At 38.0% G+C, this 15,823-nt stretch overlaps 2 protein-coding genes across 5 annotated transcripts; both read right to left on the bottom strand.

The window, feature by feature from the left end:
• Window positions 1-1,389: 1,389 nt before the first annotated feature.
• fxyd7 (FXYD domain containing ion transport regulator 7) lies at window positions 1,390-4,168 on the bottom strand. Its single transcript, XM_088307209.1, has 6 exons — window positions 4,055-4,168; window positions 3,513-3,548; window positions 3,366-3,440; window positions 2,084-2,120; window positions 1,617-1,648; window positions 1,390-1,539 (listed from the first exon to the last, which is right to left on the bottom strand). The coding sequence occupies exons 1-6, from the start codon at window positions 4,065-4,067 to the stop codon at window positions 1,520-1,522; spliced, it is 213 nt and encodes a 70-aa protein (XP_088163335.1). The 5' UTR covers window positions 4,068-4,168; the 3' UTR covers window positions 1,390-1,519.
• Window positions 4,169-5,743: 1,575 nt separating this feature from the next.
• fxyd6l (FXYD domain containing ion transport regulator 6 like) lies at window positions 5,744-14,960 on the bottom strand. Of its 4 annotated transcripts, none has more exons than XM_088307497.1 (10): window positions 14,731-14,960; window positions 13,348-13,419; window positions 12,343-12,399; window positions 11,071-11,094; window positions 10,930-10,956; window positions 9,685-9,759; window positions 6,998-7,034; window positions 6,864-6,901; window positions 6,722-6,748; window positions 5,744-5,833 (listed from the first exon to the last, which is right to left on the bottom strand). In XM_088307497.1, exons 3-9 carry the CDS (start codon window positions 12,392-12,394, stop codon window positions 6,744-6,746), a joined length of 258 nt encoding a protein of 85 aa, XP_088163623.1. In that variant the 5' UTR covers window positions 12,395-12,399; window positions 13,348-13,419; window positions 14,731-14,960; the 3' UTR covers window positions 5,744-5,833; window positions 6,722-6,743. The 4 variants fall into 4 exon arrangements, with proteins under 4 accessions (XP_088163623.1, XP_088163625.1, XP_088163622.1 ...); XM_088307499.1 differs by having other exon boundaries at window positions 10,930-10,953; window positions 14,731-14,959; XM_088307496.1 differs by lacking the exon at window positions 13,348-13,419 and having other exon boundaries at window positions 14,731-14,958.
• Window positions 14,961-15,823: the final 863 nt, after the last annotated feature.

Here is a 15,823-nt window from a genome sequence, read left to right as displayed (position 1 = left end):
TTAGCTTAGTAAAAGGCTATTTTTTTTTGTAGTTGGTATGATTGGTATTTGATCGGGTTTGTGTATCTTAGTTACCGAGTTAAACAAGTTCACATTTTCCAGCAACTCTTTGATTTCCATGAAATCAACGGTCTGGACCGGGAGGACTTTTTGTCATGATGTCGGCACTGACGATGCTGCTGCTGAATTCAATCAGCGCATTTACATATCATACATTGCTCATGTTGAAAATGAGCTAACTGAAAACTTTTTCCTGTTCTGTATGAATCATACTTGTAGAATGCAACATGTTTACTGAGTAAAACGACTTTGACTTTTGTTAGTTCTGTGTCTTATGACCAAAGCGTGAGGAATTCACACATATAGACTATGATAAATTATACTGTACGTAACAGTGATGAGTCATGAACTAAACAAGTCACGTTTTGGAGTGTTAACATAAATGAGCAGCATGGGGAAATTGAGCCGCTTACAGGAACGTTGTAGCAACTGTGACCTTCACTCTAGGAATATGTAATGTTCATAGAAAAAAAAATCCTGACATCTTAATTATCATGACTAAAAACCACCAAAAGGGGTCAAATTTGCTTTGACTGTAATTTCAGTGAGAAAAATAAATGTTGAAGTCTGTGACTAATCTTTGTTGTTTTGCATGCTTCTTATAAAACATATCTCACCTACCCAGAATGATATTTGAAAATCCCCTTACATGTAAGCTTTAATATGTCAGTGCCGAACAGTACAGAGGGTTTGGTTCTATTCCGGCTCCCGTCTTCCTGTGCGGCGTTTTTACGTGCTCCCTGTGCATGTGTGGGTTTCCTACAACATTTCAAAGACATGCATGGGAGGTTAATGGAATACTAAATTGGCCCAAGGTGTGATCGTGAGCGTGCCTGGTTGTTCGTTTTTGTGTGCCCTGCGATTGGCTAGCAACCAGTTCAGAGTGTACAACACCTATTGCCCGTCGTCAGATGGGATGGACTCCAGCAAGCCTGAGACCCTCGTGAGGAAAAGCGGCTCAGATAATGGATGGATCTTCCGAAAACTTGACTTGTTTCAATTCATCCAGATATTTGAGCCTTGGTGGAGACTGGTCCTGTTTGAGTGCTGCTGTCTATGAATAATTCATGTAATGGCAATTATCCAGCAGCTAAATAAGATCAACCAAAAGGAATTGAAAACGCAAAAACATGTTCAGAAACTGCATGTGTCAAAAACAATGTCTGTGTTATGACATCTATTGCCGAACTATCGACTTTATTGATTGTTTTATTGTTTTTTTTTTTAATGCACATGACTGCGACAGTCGAGTGCTTTAAATGAAAGATTAACATCCTCTTTGTATTCAGCAAGTGGATCCAAAAGAATCTGACATGAGCGTGAGAAATATTTATCGTAAGTACATTTTTTATTGATCATCCAGCTAAGGTCCAACCACCATAAAACACCTTTATGTATATCGTACTCTTCCGTTCTCGCGATGCTGGTCTCTCGCTGCTCCAAAAAAATACTGCATTTGCTATACAGCTGGGGGAGGCACTGCAGTGGAGATAAAAAAAAGAGACGATTAGAATTTTACAGAATTTGTATTTCAGCCCAAATTAAAGTGAGCTCACCGTCTGTCTTTGGTATTTGAGTATCAGATGATCTGCAAGTACAGAAAGAGGAAATAAAAGACATGAGTGCAAATGTTTTTAGAGTTCTCAAACATGCAGAGGCAAAATTGGATCAGGCACATCCATTATCAGGGGGTCGGATTGTGACAAGGTCTGTAAGAAAGGGTATTTATTCAGTCCGTATAGTAGTAGGTCCAACAGAATCTTTTTTTTTTTCAATATATACATTTGTTTTGTTTTGTTTTTTACTCTTGTATTCTTAAACAAGCGACATGCGATCAATTTCAGACATCACACTTTACCAACACATGACGAGTGACCGTTCTAAAAATTGTTCCCGAACTCTGTCATGTCTTGGGGAGTGTGTTTAATTGATGCAGGTTAGTATCCTTTGGTTGGTCCACTTCTTCAAAAAAGTCAAATTCATACAACATGCACAGGCGCAACATCCACTAAACACGTCTTACTTGGATGAGGATTTTACACATTTAGTGCATTTGTTACCTGTTTGAGGAATGATACATTGGTTACTAGTACATCAGTGTGTACGCTCACTGTCCACTTTGTCATGCACATACGCACGATTTAATGAGATTTAATGCAAGGGCGGTATTGAGAATTCAGCCTTTGCAAAGATAACCTTATGGTGGAAGTAACAAAATAATCAAGTGCCAATAATAAAGACAGCTGTAATATTAATGGTGTTCTTCACTCTTGTTTCCGATCATTAATTGTGCCAAGGCACATATATTACATTTAAAAAAAAAAATCTCACAGTACGCTACCAAATAAAGATGTCATGAAATTATATGTATTAAAATAATAATGATTATCAGTTTACTCGCAAATGTACTTAGTGTGAAATATGGGCTTGATTTGCTGAACATAAAAACTGATGAATCTGCTTGTCACTATTCATCACTGGTGGGCCTGTAGAGCAGGGGTGGGCAAACATTTTGATTGGCGAGCGACAATTGGTTCTATAATTTGACAGAGGGGCCGGACCACTTAGCCGATGGATGGAGTGTTTTGGTGACCTCCTCTCATCGGAGAAAAATAATACAATTTTAAATAAAAGTGAACAAAAGCATTACAACAATATATCTGTCTTTGAAAAACCACAGGATTGAGAAAATAAAACATTTTGAAGGTTTATTCATTTAAAATTTTTTTAAATCCAGCGGGCCGGATTAAAACGTTGAACGAGCCGCCCCCGGGCCATAGTTTTCCCACGCCTGCTGTAGATGAACAAATATACTTTGTAGTAAATAAAGAGTAATTATTTAGTGGAATCGGAAATGTTCCAGTGGCACACTTTATGATCTCTCGCAACATACTAATGTGCCAGGCAACAGTGGTTGGGAATCACTGGTCCACAGAATCTCATACCATTTGGAATTTTTCATGAGCTTATTTTTCATCACATACATTTTCAGACACATTCTTGAAAAATTGGCATGTGAGAGGCCTCATACGATGAATTATATAGCAATCCCGAATCGCAAAAGTATAAACAACAAACAAAAAATATGGAGTTAACTGAAACTATTCATACCCAGGCCAGATTTCTACTTGAAGTGAATTTTTATTCTGTGAATTAGTAGGTTACAATATTATTGTTACAATCAAATCTGAGCATTATCTTTGTAAAGTCATCATTTTTTGGATCTCATTAGCCTGTGTGTGTGTACCTAATAGAGAGTCCAGTGAGCGTACTACAGGGAAGGTATAAAAGAAGTAAAAACGTACTTAAGGCTATCAAAATGCCAGCCACAAACATGATAATGGCAAGGACAAGCCCTGTGGTCCTCAACGTCTCTTCATCTATTAGGAGACAGAATCTAATAAACTCAAAGTAGATATTATACACACACTTTTATTGGACATATCTCTTACCATATTCAAAGTCATTATGGTCTGGAAACATTGCTTCTGTGTATAAAGAAACAAAAAAACAGTGTTAAGTGTGTGTGCAGTCCTCCTGTACAGCAGCAGCATTGCGTCCACATATCTCTGGAGTATTTTTTTCCCCTCCCTCTCAATGCTTTTCTCAGCAGAAAAGATGCAAAGCAAAAAAGATGGAGCAATAGAATCCAGCACTAACACAGTAGCTTTTGTATTTAATTGCATGTGCGGTTCTGATTAATTATTTACATCTCAAGCAAAGAAGAATGTTATCCAATACATATGCATGTTTAATTTTATTTCATTTTAAATGTATTGCATGTATAATCTCCTGCAATAACATTTCTCAGTGACACACGCACACTTGAAGAAGTAGTGTTAAAAAGTAGCAACAATCCACTAGTCATGAATAAAAATTCACAGGGTATACATTTTCATAACAGCGCCAAGAAAATTCAAGCTTTAAAATTTGGAAGAAAATAACCAAGCTGCCAACTTTTTGACCGTGTTCTGATTATGTAATATGAACTGACCTGTGGTTCCCATGGTTTCAGCGCACAAGTGTTGACACAGAGTTCCTCCAAGTGAATTGATGCGCAGACTGCAGATGGGTGGAAACGCACTGAGCAGTCAGAAGTGTAGCCCGCCTTCAAGTAGGAGCCCCCTGGTGGCGGAAGTAAAGCATTGCACTTGCCTGACTGGTGCAACACTCGGGAAGCCATTTCATTTCAGCGTTTATTTGAGATCCTTCATATCCAGCTTAAAGGCTACGTACTAGTGCGCTCATTGTCTGCACTAAAATGTTAATTCAGTGCACTAGTATGAAAGACAATCTTGACTCTACAAAAGAAGAAAATAAAACAACAACAGGTATAGACCAGCCTGGTTTTGTTTGTGTTTTTGTGCTGGTCTTTCTTTGCAATAAAAGGTTCTATACGCATTCAATAGTCTAAGCACGGCATTCTGATTAAACAATCAATCGTGGCTAAGGTTCAGAAAACAGGTGAGCCATCAATTGTCATTACCTGAGCAACTGTGATGTCATTTTCAGTCAGCAAAAGTGACAAAATGGCCGCCCCTCAGATGGCTAAAAGTGAGAGTATTTGACAAGTTAACTCATATTGCTGATGTATGACATTTCCTCAAGGAGGCCATTTTTAGCATACTAGAAGGGTAGGTAAGAACTACGGCTTACCTCATGTTAGTAGCAAGACAAAACTGTGCATTAATTGACACCTCTGCACTGCTAGTTTTACTAGTGAGGCACTAGTTGTGAACTAGGAAAACTTTGTTACATCACTAGTAGAAATAGTACAAGTTTTCAATGAGAGCACAATTTTACAAAACTAACTAGTATGCCAAAGCTCCATGAATTCCATACACGAGTTGCTCTTTGTCCTTACTACTGAGACAGTTCGGCATATTACTAGAACGAATATGAGTGGAATGAATGGAATGGGCATTCCCCCCCCCCTATGACTGTATGACATTTATGCACAGTAGTAAGACAACATATCACTAGTGGGCATTTTGCCGCTACTAGTACACTCGTGGCTACTGGCGCCACGTCTTCTAGTGTATTGAATTGTCTTACTAGTGAGGACAGGAAGAGTGTACTCATACATGGACCTTAAGGTGGATATCAAATAAATGCTCAAGTGAAATACTACAACAAATTAGCCATCCAGTGTAGTTGGCGGGCACATGTTGTGCAAGTGCAAATTTTTCATGAAACTGTTGCTTTAGATGAGGTTTTGCTGAATATGCACTGGTCGGAGTGGAGCACAGCCTCTTCCTGTGATCTAATAATGGCAACGTGTACAGCTTTTAGCCTCAGAGATGCACAAATTTGCAGGAAATCCCTGTTTAGCTGCAATTGCCGCAGAGCTGGATGAAATGAGATGCAATTTTGCAGATAACCACTCTGTAGACGGCCACTTTGCACCACATAAATCATTCACGTTCACTGGTGGCGACCGAGCCAAATGCAGCGTCAGCACAAGAGTGCGGCAGTGGGTTGCCTCCTGCCCCAAACACACGGGCAGATCGCCAGCCATATAGTGGCGTGCATGAGATAGATAACACAGGAACCTTTTTTAAGCCATATTTTATGATTCAATGTTGCCAATGTCCATAAATATACAATATAGTTTGGTTGCACTGTTGCATCAAGCGGATAACTTAAAGAGCTTGCAAGAAAAACAAAACAAATGAAAATGAGGGATGTTTTAAAATCGGAAGTCTTTATTAATGAAAAGATTGTCTTCAGCTGATTAGAACATCTGCTGGCATCTGCTGGTAATGCTTGGTAACTGCAAGGAGAGGAGCAGAAAAGGAACGGTCAAGGAAATTCATTTACTGTACACAGCAAGTTCAATCGGTTGAGGTTGTTGAGCCGCAGTCGGCAAAGCATGACCCAGTGGCCACGTATATGTACCATTTTCTAATCTGTCTCATCAAGCATTTATATTATCAGTCTTGTAGTTTTTGGCATATTTATTCAGCTGTTTTTTTTCCTTAAAAATTGGCTGGAGAAAATGAATTATTTTTCTTTTCATTCATTTTCCTCATTAAACTATTAATTGATTTACGTTACTGTAGAAAAAAAATCACTATACTACACAATTAAAAATGAGCAAAATGAAAAAATAATTTAACTTGATTTTAAAGAAATATAAGCAATTCTACAATAATGAATTAACTCATCATCTAAAAATACAATATTTTATTATTAAGACTAACTGTATTACATATTTATCTATTTAACTGTTTGGATGACTGGTTGGAAACAATACAGTTGAACTAGTGAAATAAAGACAGATTTACTTTCAAAATTGTTGTATTATTTGATTTGTTGATTATAAAGAAATAAAATTGGAAAATAATTATTTTAAATACACTTACTATTTTACATACTTTTTATGCATTTGTTGGTTACTGATCATTTTGTAGCCAATAATAAAGCAATTTTAGGCAAAGATTTAACAATTCCAATTATATCAAATAATTGGTTGTAAGTTAAAAAAGAGAGAATTTATTTTATTAATAAAACATTGTAAACAATTTTCCATATTTTGTATTTCCAGTAAAGATAAATATAAAGCATTACATTAAAACTTTTTTTTTGACCAACCCCATTTGCCAGTTTTAAAACTCAAATGTGGAAAGTGTTTTCCCATCACTGGTTAAGCGGAACATACCAGCCGGTCTTTGTCTTTGGGATTATGCTGTTACAAAAAAAAAAGAAAGTTCAATTACTTTGTTGAGAAAGGCAAAACATTGAAAAAAAAAAAACAAAAAAAAAACATACACACAACAGAAAACATGCATGAATATATTTACCCCTTGGAACACCTGAGTCCATATCTGGATTTCGTGACCTGAGCAAAAAGAACATATTTTTAAAATAGTCTACTATAGGCACAACTAAAAACATGCCTGAACAGTCGCCGGAAACTGAGGTTTTATTGACTCACCTTGACTTGTCACTCTTTTTACACACACATTTTCTACCTGTTAGGGAGAAAAAATTATTTAAAAAAACCAAACAAAGAAAGTTATAAAATATGGCCGTGACATACTTACATTTGCTTGTTGTCACGAGTTAAAATTGTACAATGACATAACTCTTTTTGATTGATCATTTTTAAATTTGGGTTTAAAGGGCTTGAATCAGGCTATTTTGTGCTTTTCACAGTTAACTGTAAACATATACATGATTACGGTACACATTTAGTTATTTTGGTGTATATTTTTCGAACCTGGAAGTACAACACCTTGCTCACTAAAACCCCGCCTCTCCCGTGTGGCTGCCTTGCCCCTTTCATGACATTGTCTTAAAGCCGGACATTGCCAAACAATTCCCACAGAAGAAGTGAACGTTTGCTGACAGAAAATTCCAAAGGAAGCGTTTATGTCTTTATTACCATAGCAAACATTCAATACCAAAATGCATTTGGAAATCCTCTTTCTGGCGTATAAATTGGCTTAACAAGATTATTTTTTTTTTAGACAACAAAATACGTTTGACATATTGTGCTTGACCACGAAGCCAACATTCGTGGATTAATGTTATACTAATAATGTTATTCTAATTAATATTCTGTCATCATTTACGTAGCAGTTTGATTTCCTTACAGCTCAGATTTGATTGTCGTAATTGCGTGTCAGTTTTAGGTTTTTATCACCTGGCCAATCCACTTTTGTACTGACCAAAGTTCATCAGACAGTCCTCTGAGAAATCACAATCAAAAAGCTGTTGGATGGGCTGTCACATGCTTCCAAAAATAAATTCCAACCATTTCTGGTGAATAGTTTCATCTTTAGGAAGACCAAACAAACGCCTAAACTTTTCACAAACGAACACACATTTTCACCACTGATGGAGGATGAAATACCGATAAATAGAATCCTTTTCTATTTTTCACAACATTTTTTGTGCCAAGAACAGCTCTTCTCAAGCTTTTAACAAAAATAAATAACAAATGTAAAAATATCTCTATTTAATGATATGAGTATGATTTAATTTCTAATTAAAATCATGTGTTGCTTATTTTTGAAAAGTATGGGGAGGCCTTCATTTTTATTATACTTTTTATTTCAATGGACAGCATGTGAGAACAAGACTTCATTCTTGTAGCCGCACGAGATGGAAAGCTTGATGTGGGAAATCCCAAAGCAGGCTTGTGACCTACATGTCAGGGCGAAGCATCTTGAAAGATTGTGCTAATCCTTTATTCGTCTTTATTCATCCACTGGGAGGCGCCAGCGGTGTCTTTCACTGGCAGGAAGTCTCTCAGCGCTCTCATTTTTTTTAAGAGCCAAACCGTAAACTTGCACAGCACTGCTCTCTTTTATATTCTTTTTTTATGCACTGTCTTTATGATTTGTCAGTTTTTCTAGCCGTTTATTATGATGTTTCTCCGATGCCGACCTCATCGGGAATAGCTGTGAAAACCTTGTCGCCTTCCTTTACTCAACTACATAAACCCTGAATAATAAAAACAAGATTGACTAAAAAAAAAATTACTACATGCTAATTGGATTCCGGCAGTAACAAAATGTCTCATTTTATGTTGCAGTTTTGCATGCGTGAGTCACCTTTTGAAATGAATACATTTGACAAAATGAGAAACTTGCAAGATTGCAAATATGAAAGCTGCATACAAATATAACTGTGGCTACATCAGTGGGAGAGCCTGCTATTATATTTGACTTTATTCTATGTATATATGGTAAACTCTCGTCCGCCCCATTCACAAATTTGCTGAAAAACATACTTGCATTTTTGTAATCTTTCTGCAATGGCTTAGGATGCCAATAGATGTAATCAGGTAGGTTTTCATTGGTGTCAAGGAAGTATGATGACGTAATATCTCAATTTAGGGTCTAAAACCTTTGCCTGTCGGAGAGGAGCTGAGTTTAGCCTGGATTGTTACCAGAAGTCACGCAGTCATTGCTGCGCGTGTATGTTTTTGTCTTGCTGAGCAATTGTACTTTTTTTTTTTTTTTTTTAATAAATCTAATCTATAAGCCATTTTATTTTAAGGGTAATGTAAGACAAGTTTGAAATTCCATGAAAATCATTGTGGTATATTTATACTTTAAACTATTAATCGAGGCAATTCATTTTTTTTGGAGGGGGGGTATTTATTATTTTGTTAGTCAAGGCAGGAGAGAATAGAAGAATAAAGGAGAGTTTAGTGTATTTTTTTTCCCAGCACCCCACCTTTTACCCAAAGTCAGCTGTAGAAAAGGGCCGTTGCGTATTTTAATTATGTTCTTTAGATTCAGAATGACTTTTCAAGGGGGACAGTATATAACATAATAATAATAATAATATTCCCTTTATTAGTCCCACAATGGGGAAATTCGAGATTTGAACCCTGGCCTCCTGGGGAGACTGGGTCCTGAATGCGGCGCCTTAGACCACTCGGCCATCCTGGCAGCCAGGAGAAGCAATGAGATGCCATCCACAGGCAGAGTTCGTTCTTGGGTGATGCGTATGGTTTATTTTGGTGAATATATGTGCTGCCAGGCGGAAAGAAAGTGAGGAGGTTGGTGATAAGGTCCGACCAGTATGAGACACGGAGTGTACGCGCTGATAATGGACTACAATCTCTTCATCATAAGAGTGCGCAGATGTGTCGTAAATAGTACTCACTGACGATGAGCGCGATGCCTAGGAGGAACAGCACGACGGCAAAAACCAGGCCACCGATCCTCAGAGATTCGTAGTCTGTAACGTGAAAGATTCCAGTATTAAATTGCAGCGATACAGATTGCAAGATTATCAACACACATTAAATTAAACATGTCAGTCAAAGTTGTCAGTTGCACAAATTCCTAAATTCAACTCTCGCTCCGTCTGTTGGGAGACCAGCAAATCCAGGTCTCATCCAAATCGTCAACACAGAAATAGTTTTACCCAAAGAAAAGTAGGCTAAATATATTTTGCTGCCGTTGTAAAAATGCATAAAAAGACCAAAAATATCATAGACGAACACAATGAAAGAACCAAGTCAGAACAAATCTGAAGGCGTGTAGCACACCAAAACATAAACACGGACGATCTTTGACTACAACATGTGATAAGACATCACAACTTAATTAAACTGAGAACGAGTTTTACATTTAATGGTATCTGCTGCTTTGGTTAGCAACAAAGTTCAAATAGGCCGAATGCTTTAATGTCTGTGTATAAACGAGATAATTACAGGAACTAGATGTTTATTTCCCAAAGGAAAAATGAGGTGTTTATTTTGGGGAAAGTTGTTTAATTATTCAAGTGGACAACGCTACTCGTGACAGTGTTTATGAGAGCTGGGACCACTTTTTAACATCCATCCATCCATCCATCCTCCGAACCGCTGAAGAGATTAGAGTACACCGTCAACGACAATAACAATGTCTATTTTATTGTACTGACTTGATCATTGGTAACTAAAAGTAAAAAAAACACAATTGCGATAACTATGACATATCTTGTTGCAAACATTGCAATAAAACACGACTGATCAAGATGTATGATTGAAAAAACATGAATGCACATTCTCAGTAGTTTTATGGAGGAGTATGGGAATATTGTGGACATGACAACTGCAAATCTCCATTCTCACCAATGGGGTGGGAAATAATTTTAAAAAAATGCTGGCATGCAATAGGTGGCCCAAAAATTGTTGAGTTTATTCAGTCTACATCGTTGATAAACTTAAAACCGAATTATGGAAAATGTTGACTTTCAATGCTAATATGCATGTAGACAAAGGCTAAAATATTCAAAGAAAAAAAATGAATAGAAAATGCACAGTTGGCGTGGAAATGAGCTGAAGGAAATGCAATTTTGAAATGCCATCATCTGACCTTGCAGATGTTTCCTTTCAGAGGTTTGTAAGACTTGCTTACTTACCGTATTCAAACGCGCTGTCATAGTCTGCTTGAAGAAAACACACAAGAAAGGTTTAAGCAACATATGTACACATTTTGACTGGTATGTAGCACTTGACCTTTGCCTTGGCAGTGCCAGAAGGTGAACTCAAACGAAACACACCTTTTTCGCTGTCTGCAGCTGAAACTGTGAAGACAAAAAGTACCTTAGACAAACATCATTAAAGAACAATTATTTTGCCAGTTGTATAGACTCTGATTGATTGGAATGCTTGTTTGCAGCTGCTTTTCAGATGCACCATTTAAAGATGCAAAATCAACCAACACAAAGTCTTAGGGTTTAGAAATCCCGTTTGTAGAACCAAATCATCTCCAAAATAGAAAAAATAAACATCTATTTTTTTTTAATACAGTCAGTTCTCAGTTTGCTGATCCCTACATACGACATTCCGAGGTTACGAATGGCGTAAATCAACTAGCTTGTATGCAGCGGTGTAGGTTATTGCCGTACTTTGTTTTTCAATTGATTATTTTTCTGTATTTAATTTTTTTAAATTACATTTTTACTGTAGTTATGAGTTCATTACTGCATCATCAGATCTTAATCTGGATTATGTTGCAGCCATAAGAATGGAATGCCGTCATAAACAGAGGACCCTCTAAACAATCTCATGGAGGTTAACTTATTTTTACACTTGTATGACAATTTGGAAGGTTAAAATGTTCATTTCAATGTAATGCCTTGTACATTGGCTAAAGGCTTTGTAGCAACGGCTTTATGCTACTATTGAGCCATTCAAATTGTATTATTTCCTTTGTTTTTAGATGGGAACAAATTAAAGGTCAACCAGTGTCCCGTAACTGATTGTGTTTGACACTCTCTGCAGGTGGCTTATAATTCACAGCTTTGGCATTAAGCCTAGAGGGAGATTGAGTAATATTCACTTTTTCATAGCATTTCTTATAAAATGAGCTTTCAGCCGAGGAACATTCCAATCCTCAATATGAAAGTCATGTACCGTAGATGTGTGTGCAATGACAGCATGGCCAATTTTAAATGATGGTGAGTGTCTGCAAATATGCGTAACATCAAGCAGAGCAAAGGAAATGCAGGAAGAGAAAATAAACAGAAAGAAGAAAAACCGCAGCGGCAGTCAAAAGACTTCATCATTCAAACAAAGTTTGCATAAATACGACTTTGTTCCTCACTGTAGAAAAAAAAATATTACCAGCAATTTGGGTGACAAACTAATGCAAATCATTTAAGAATGGTTCTGTGTTTCAAACAAGTGGCGCATGACAGGCAAGTCTGCCAAGAGTATCAAAAGGCCAAAGTGCCATGTGACCACCAGTGGGGGAGACTCGGAACAAAAATGAAACCTTACGAAACAAGACGCAGAGGTCCCATCGAAAAGACACCAAAAATCATCCTTACCAAGAGCAGGAGTCAACCAGGAGACGAATGCCACAAACAACAAAAGATCCATTGTCGCTGGTGAGGAGAAAAAAAACAAGTGTCAATGAAGTTGACTTTATTTTCTTACGTACTTATGAAGAGGATAAACACGACCATAAAGGTTTGGTTGATTCGGAAATATCAGCTAAGTCCCAAATGTCTCCAACTTTGTTTGTGCATACATTTTAGATGTGTAAAAGAACACAAATCAACAAGCTAATTTAAAAAACTCCTCCCGATGTGCCAGAAGGCGATTGATGTGCACAGTTGACTTATTAACAGGGAGGCAAATACCCTACAGCGTTTAGTTAATCAACTGGAGCCAATCAACAACCCAGGGAAGATTTCAAACAAATTCTGGTGGTTTTAGTGAGAACGCAAGATCCCGATCTGAACCAAGTGATAAATTAAACAATCAGAAGAAGTGCACAAGACACGGTGCCGCTGTAGGCTACTAGAAATTGTTCAACTGTCCAAATTATCATTGCTATCATGTTTGATCTGATTGACTTTCTTTTCAAAGGTAGAACAAAAAAAGATGTGTTTGTATACAATTAGTTGGATCCCTGGAAATTTTGCCCATCTATCAAGTGTAAAATTTAACAAGTAAGCAAACCCTTTGTTGCTTATTTCGGAAACGGTGTTAGGGAGCGATCTGTTCTGTTACGTAAAAGTACAGCTAATTTACATAATAACTGGCTCCGCACTGACTTTCCCTGCTTGGTAGAAACAGCTAGGTCAGGTGAGGATTCAGTGTCACTTTCAAGCTATGACCGGAGTTGTCAGACTTCATTGTTTAAAATATTATAATGCAGAGACACTACCATGAAGAAACACCCACCCACCCCCACAGGTGTGACTCTCCAGCTATCATGTCAAAGCCAAATTGTAAGAAGAGCTGCATAGATGGATGCCAGGAGTTGCGTTAGCCTATAGAGCTAGCTACAGCTAAGTGGCACATAGTCTGGCAGTGAAGTCGTTGACCTGGTTGCGCAGGATATTTGTGTGCGGTGATGTCTCCTTGTCCCACAGACACACAGTGTAGAGTGTGAAGTGCTGTAAGCACAGATAAAAATGCTTTTATGTCGAAATGCGTCCTCCTCATCGCCCCCCACTTTGAATCACACTGAGTGAGGAAATTTGTGCGTAATCATATCATGAATTTAGATTGTATACCCTGAGTGACTTTTTTTTTGGTGGGGAAATATTGCTTTAGAGTAATGCACTTTTGAGTTCTGCAGTCAACATCGCCTGACTGGGATAGCGACGGGTCTATTTAAGGCACCTCAAATTGTTTGCAGTCCAAGATCACCGGTGTTGGGTTGCATTTGCTATTCTTTTTGTTGGCCGGCACCTACAGGCGCCGTTTCATTTACATCATTATTTAGCTGGGTATTGTTGTTTTAAAGCTCACACAAATACTTTGGTTTACCTGCTCCACAGCTAGTTCACTCAGTTATGAGTTTATCTTCTGCGGTGTGCAGATGGTTGACAATTTGAAAGACGAAAGCCCTAAGAAGATCCTTGGCGGAGCGCATGCACAACTACAAGAATCCCAAAATATGAAAAGAAAACACACACGGATTTTGAAACATAAACCCTGGCATGTGTGAGTGTTGTCCACTGCAAGGAGAACCAAGGCTTTCCTCCCTGGGACAAGCCTGCTTCTACACTGCTGAGATTTCAAGCATGACTGCAGTGGGGTTGTGAAAACGGCCCCGGGTGGAGAGCAATGAACACTTCAACTGTGGAAATGGGATTAACAACAAAAGCATGTCAATCAAGTTAAATCAAACGCAAAGAGTGAGTTATACCAATAGGCACCGGTCCAATAATTGAATGATGGAGAGGCATAAATGGAAGACTAAGAGCAACACTTACAAATAAATTACCTCGGGTTATATTGAAACAAGATTAACATTGGATGCAGTTGGTGTCGCGCTATAAACAAAAAGTGCTGAGTTCACGTTCTCACGAAATAACGCGATACCACCGTTGAGATCGTTCTTGTTAGTAACTTTAGAACGCAAGACTTTATAAATGACGAGCACTAATGGACTTCACTAATCATTGAAAAAAGAGAGAGAAGTCGTAAAAAGAATGCAAAAGAAAAGAAATGGGCACACTTGTATTATTAACTTGCGAGAGTAAAGCGGCTTGGCGTTATTAAATAGTCACATGCTGCCACGGGTATTGGGATAAAAGTTGGAAGTTGGAATTGCAGACAACAACAAAAAAAAAGAAAAAAATAACCCTCCAGGTCTCATTGAACAAACGTGAGTTGATTGAAATATGTCGGAAGTGTAGATAAAGTTCAGCGCGTTCCAGGCATCTCGCAAATTGGACGAGTCAAAAACGAGAACTCACCACTTTTTAAACCGCAGATATTTCCTACACCCAATTGAGGTGTACTCCTTTACATTAAAAAAAAGGTTTTCCTTCAGCTTCAACTCCCCGACAGAAAAGATGAAATCCGCTGTAATGTTTAATAGAAAAAAAAAGATTACATTTAATTTACGAGGAATTGGAAAACTCTTTGGGGGTTGACTGCGTGTCTTGTTTGGTCCACTAAGGAATGAAGGAGGAGGAGGAGGGGCGGATGGTGTGAAGTTACTCCCAGTCTGGAGTGGGAATGCAGCACAACTAAAACCACAGGACAAATCTTTAGGGACACAAAAAACCCATGCTTATAGCCCTGATTGAAACAGTCAGAGTAGTTGTAGCATTTTAACAACGTGTATTTTATTGCACCATTCATCAATTTTCTGTAAAGAAGCCTATTTAGTCACATGTTTATGTTTTTCTCATGTATGAAAGAACAAACAGTCTCTCTACAGTGGGCATACTTTTCCTAATTTGGGTTATGAGTGAGCTGTAGCCTTCCCTAAGTGCACGCAAACAAACAACCATTCATGCTCATATTCACACCAAAGGGCAATCAAAGAATTCAACTAGCCTAGCATACATGTTTTTGGCTCGTTTGAGGAAGCCGGAGAGTACCCGGAGAAAACACATGCAAGCATGAGGGAAACAAGCTTCACTTATGAAGACCACAGTTGAGATTTGAACTGTTGCAGACTTGCTAACCATTAGTTGCTGTCACCTGAATAAAGAAATAGGCCTACAGCTCTATGTTCTGATACTTGATACATGTTGTGGCTTGTGGGTGCAGGTGGTATGTCCTTGAACTGAAGTCACATTGATAGAGAAAATGTCACAAAGAACACAAATCAGACTTGCACTGTGGTGTCATGGGAATGTGTCAGTGTGTCGCCAAAATAAAAGCAGATAATGCCAGTGTGTTGTTGTGCGGTCTATCAGTCTGTTGCTGCCCAGCTATGTTCTCAAGGGCTCCTCCACACCGAACTGACACATTCTCGCCTGTGGGACGAGCAAATATAGAACTGGCTGGACAAACCGTTTGTACAATATGACTCGGTATATAGTTGAGTCAGGCTTA

This window comes from Idiotropiscis lumnitzeri, chromosome 10 (genome assembly GCF_059441095.1).
Source record: "Idiotropiscis lumnitzeri isolate Australia: NSW breed Sydney's pygmy pipehorse chromosome 10, RoL_Ilum_1.0, whole genome shotgun sequence".
Lineage (NCBI taxonomy): Eukaryota > Metazoa > Chordata > Actinopteri > Syngnathiformes > Syngnathidae > Idiotropiscis > Idiotropiscis lumnitzeri.
Note: the sequence above shows the minus strand (reverse complement) of the source record. Positions and strands in the feature narration are given on the sequence as shown.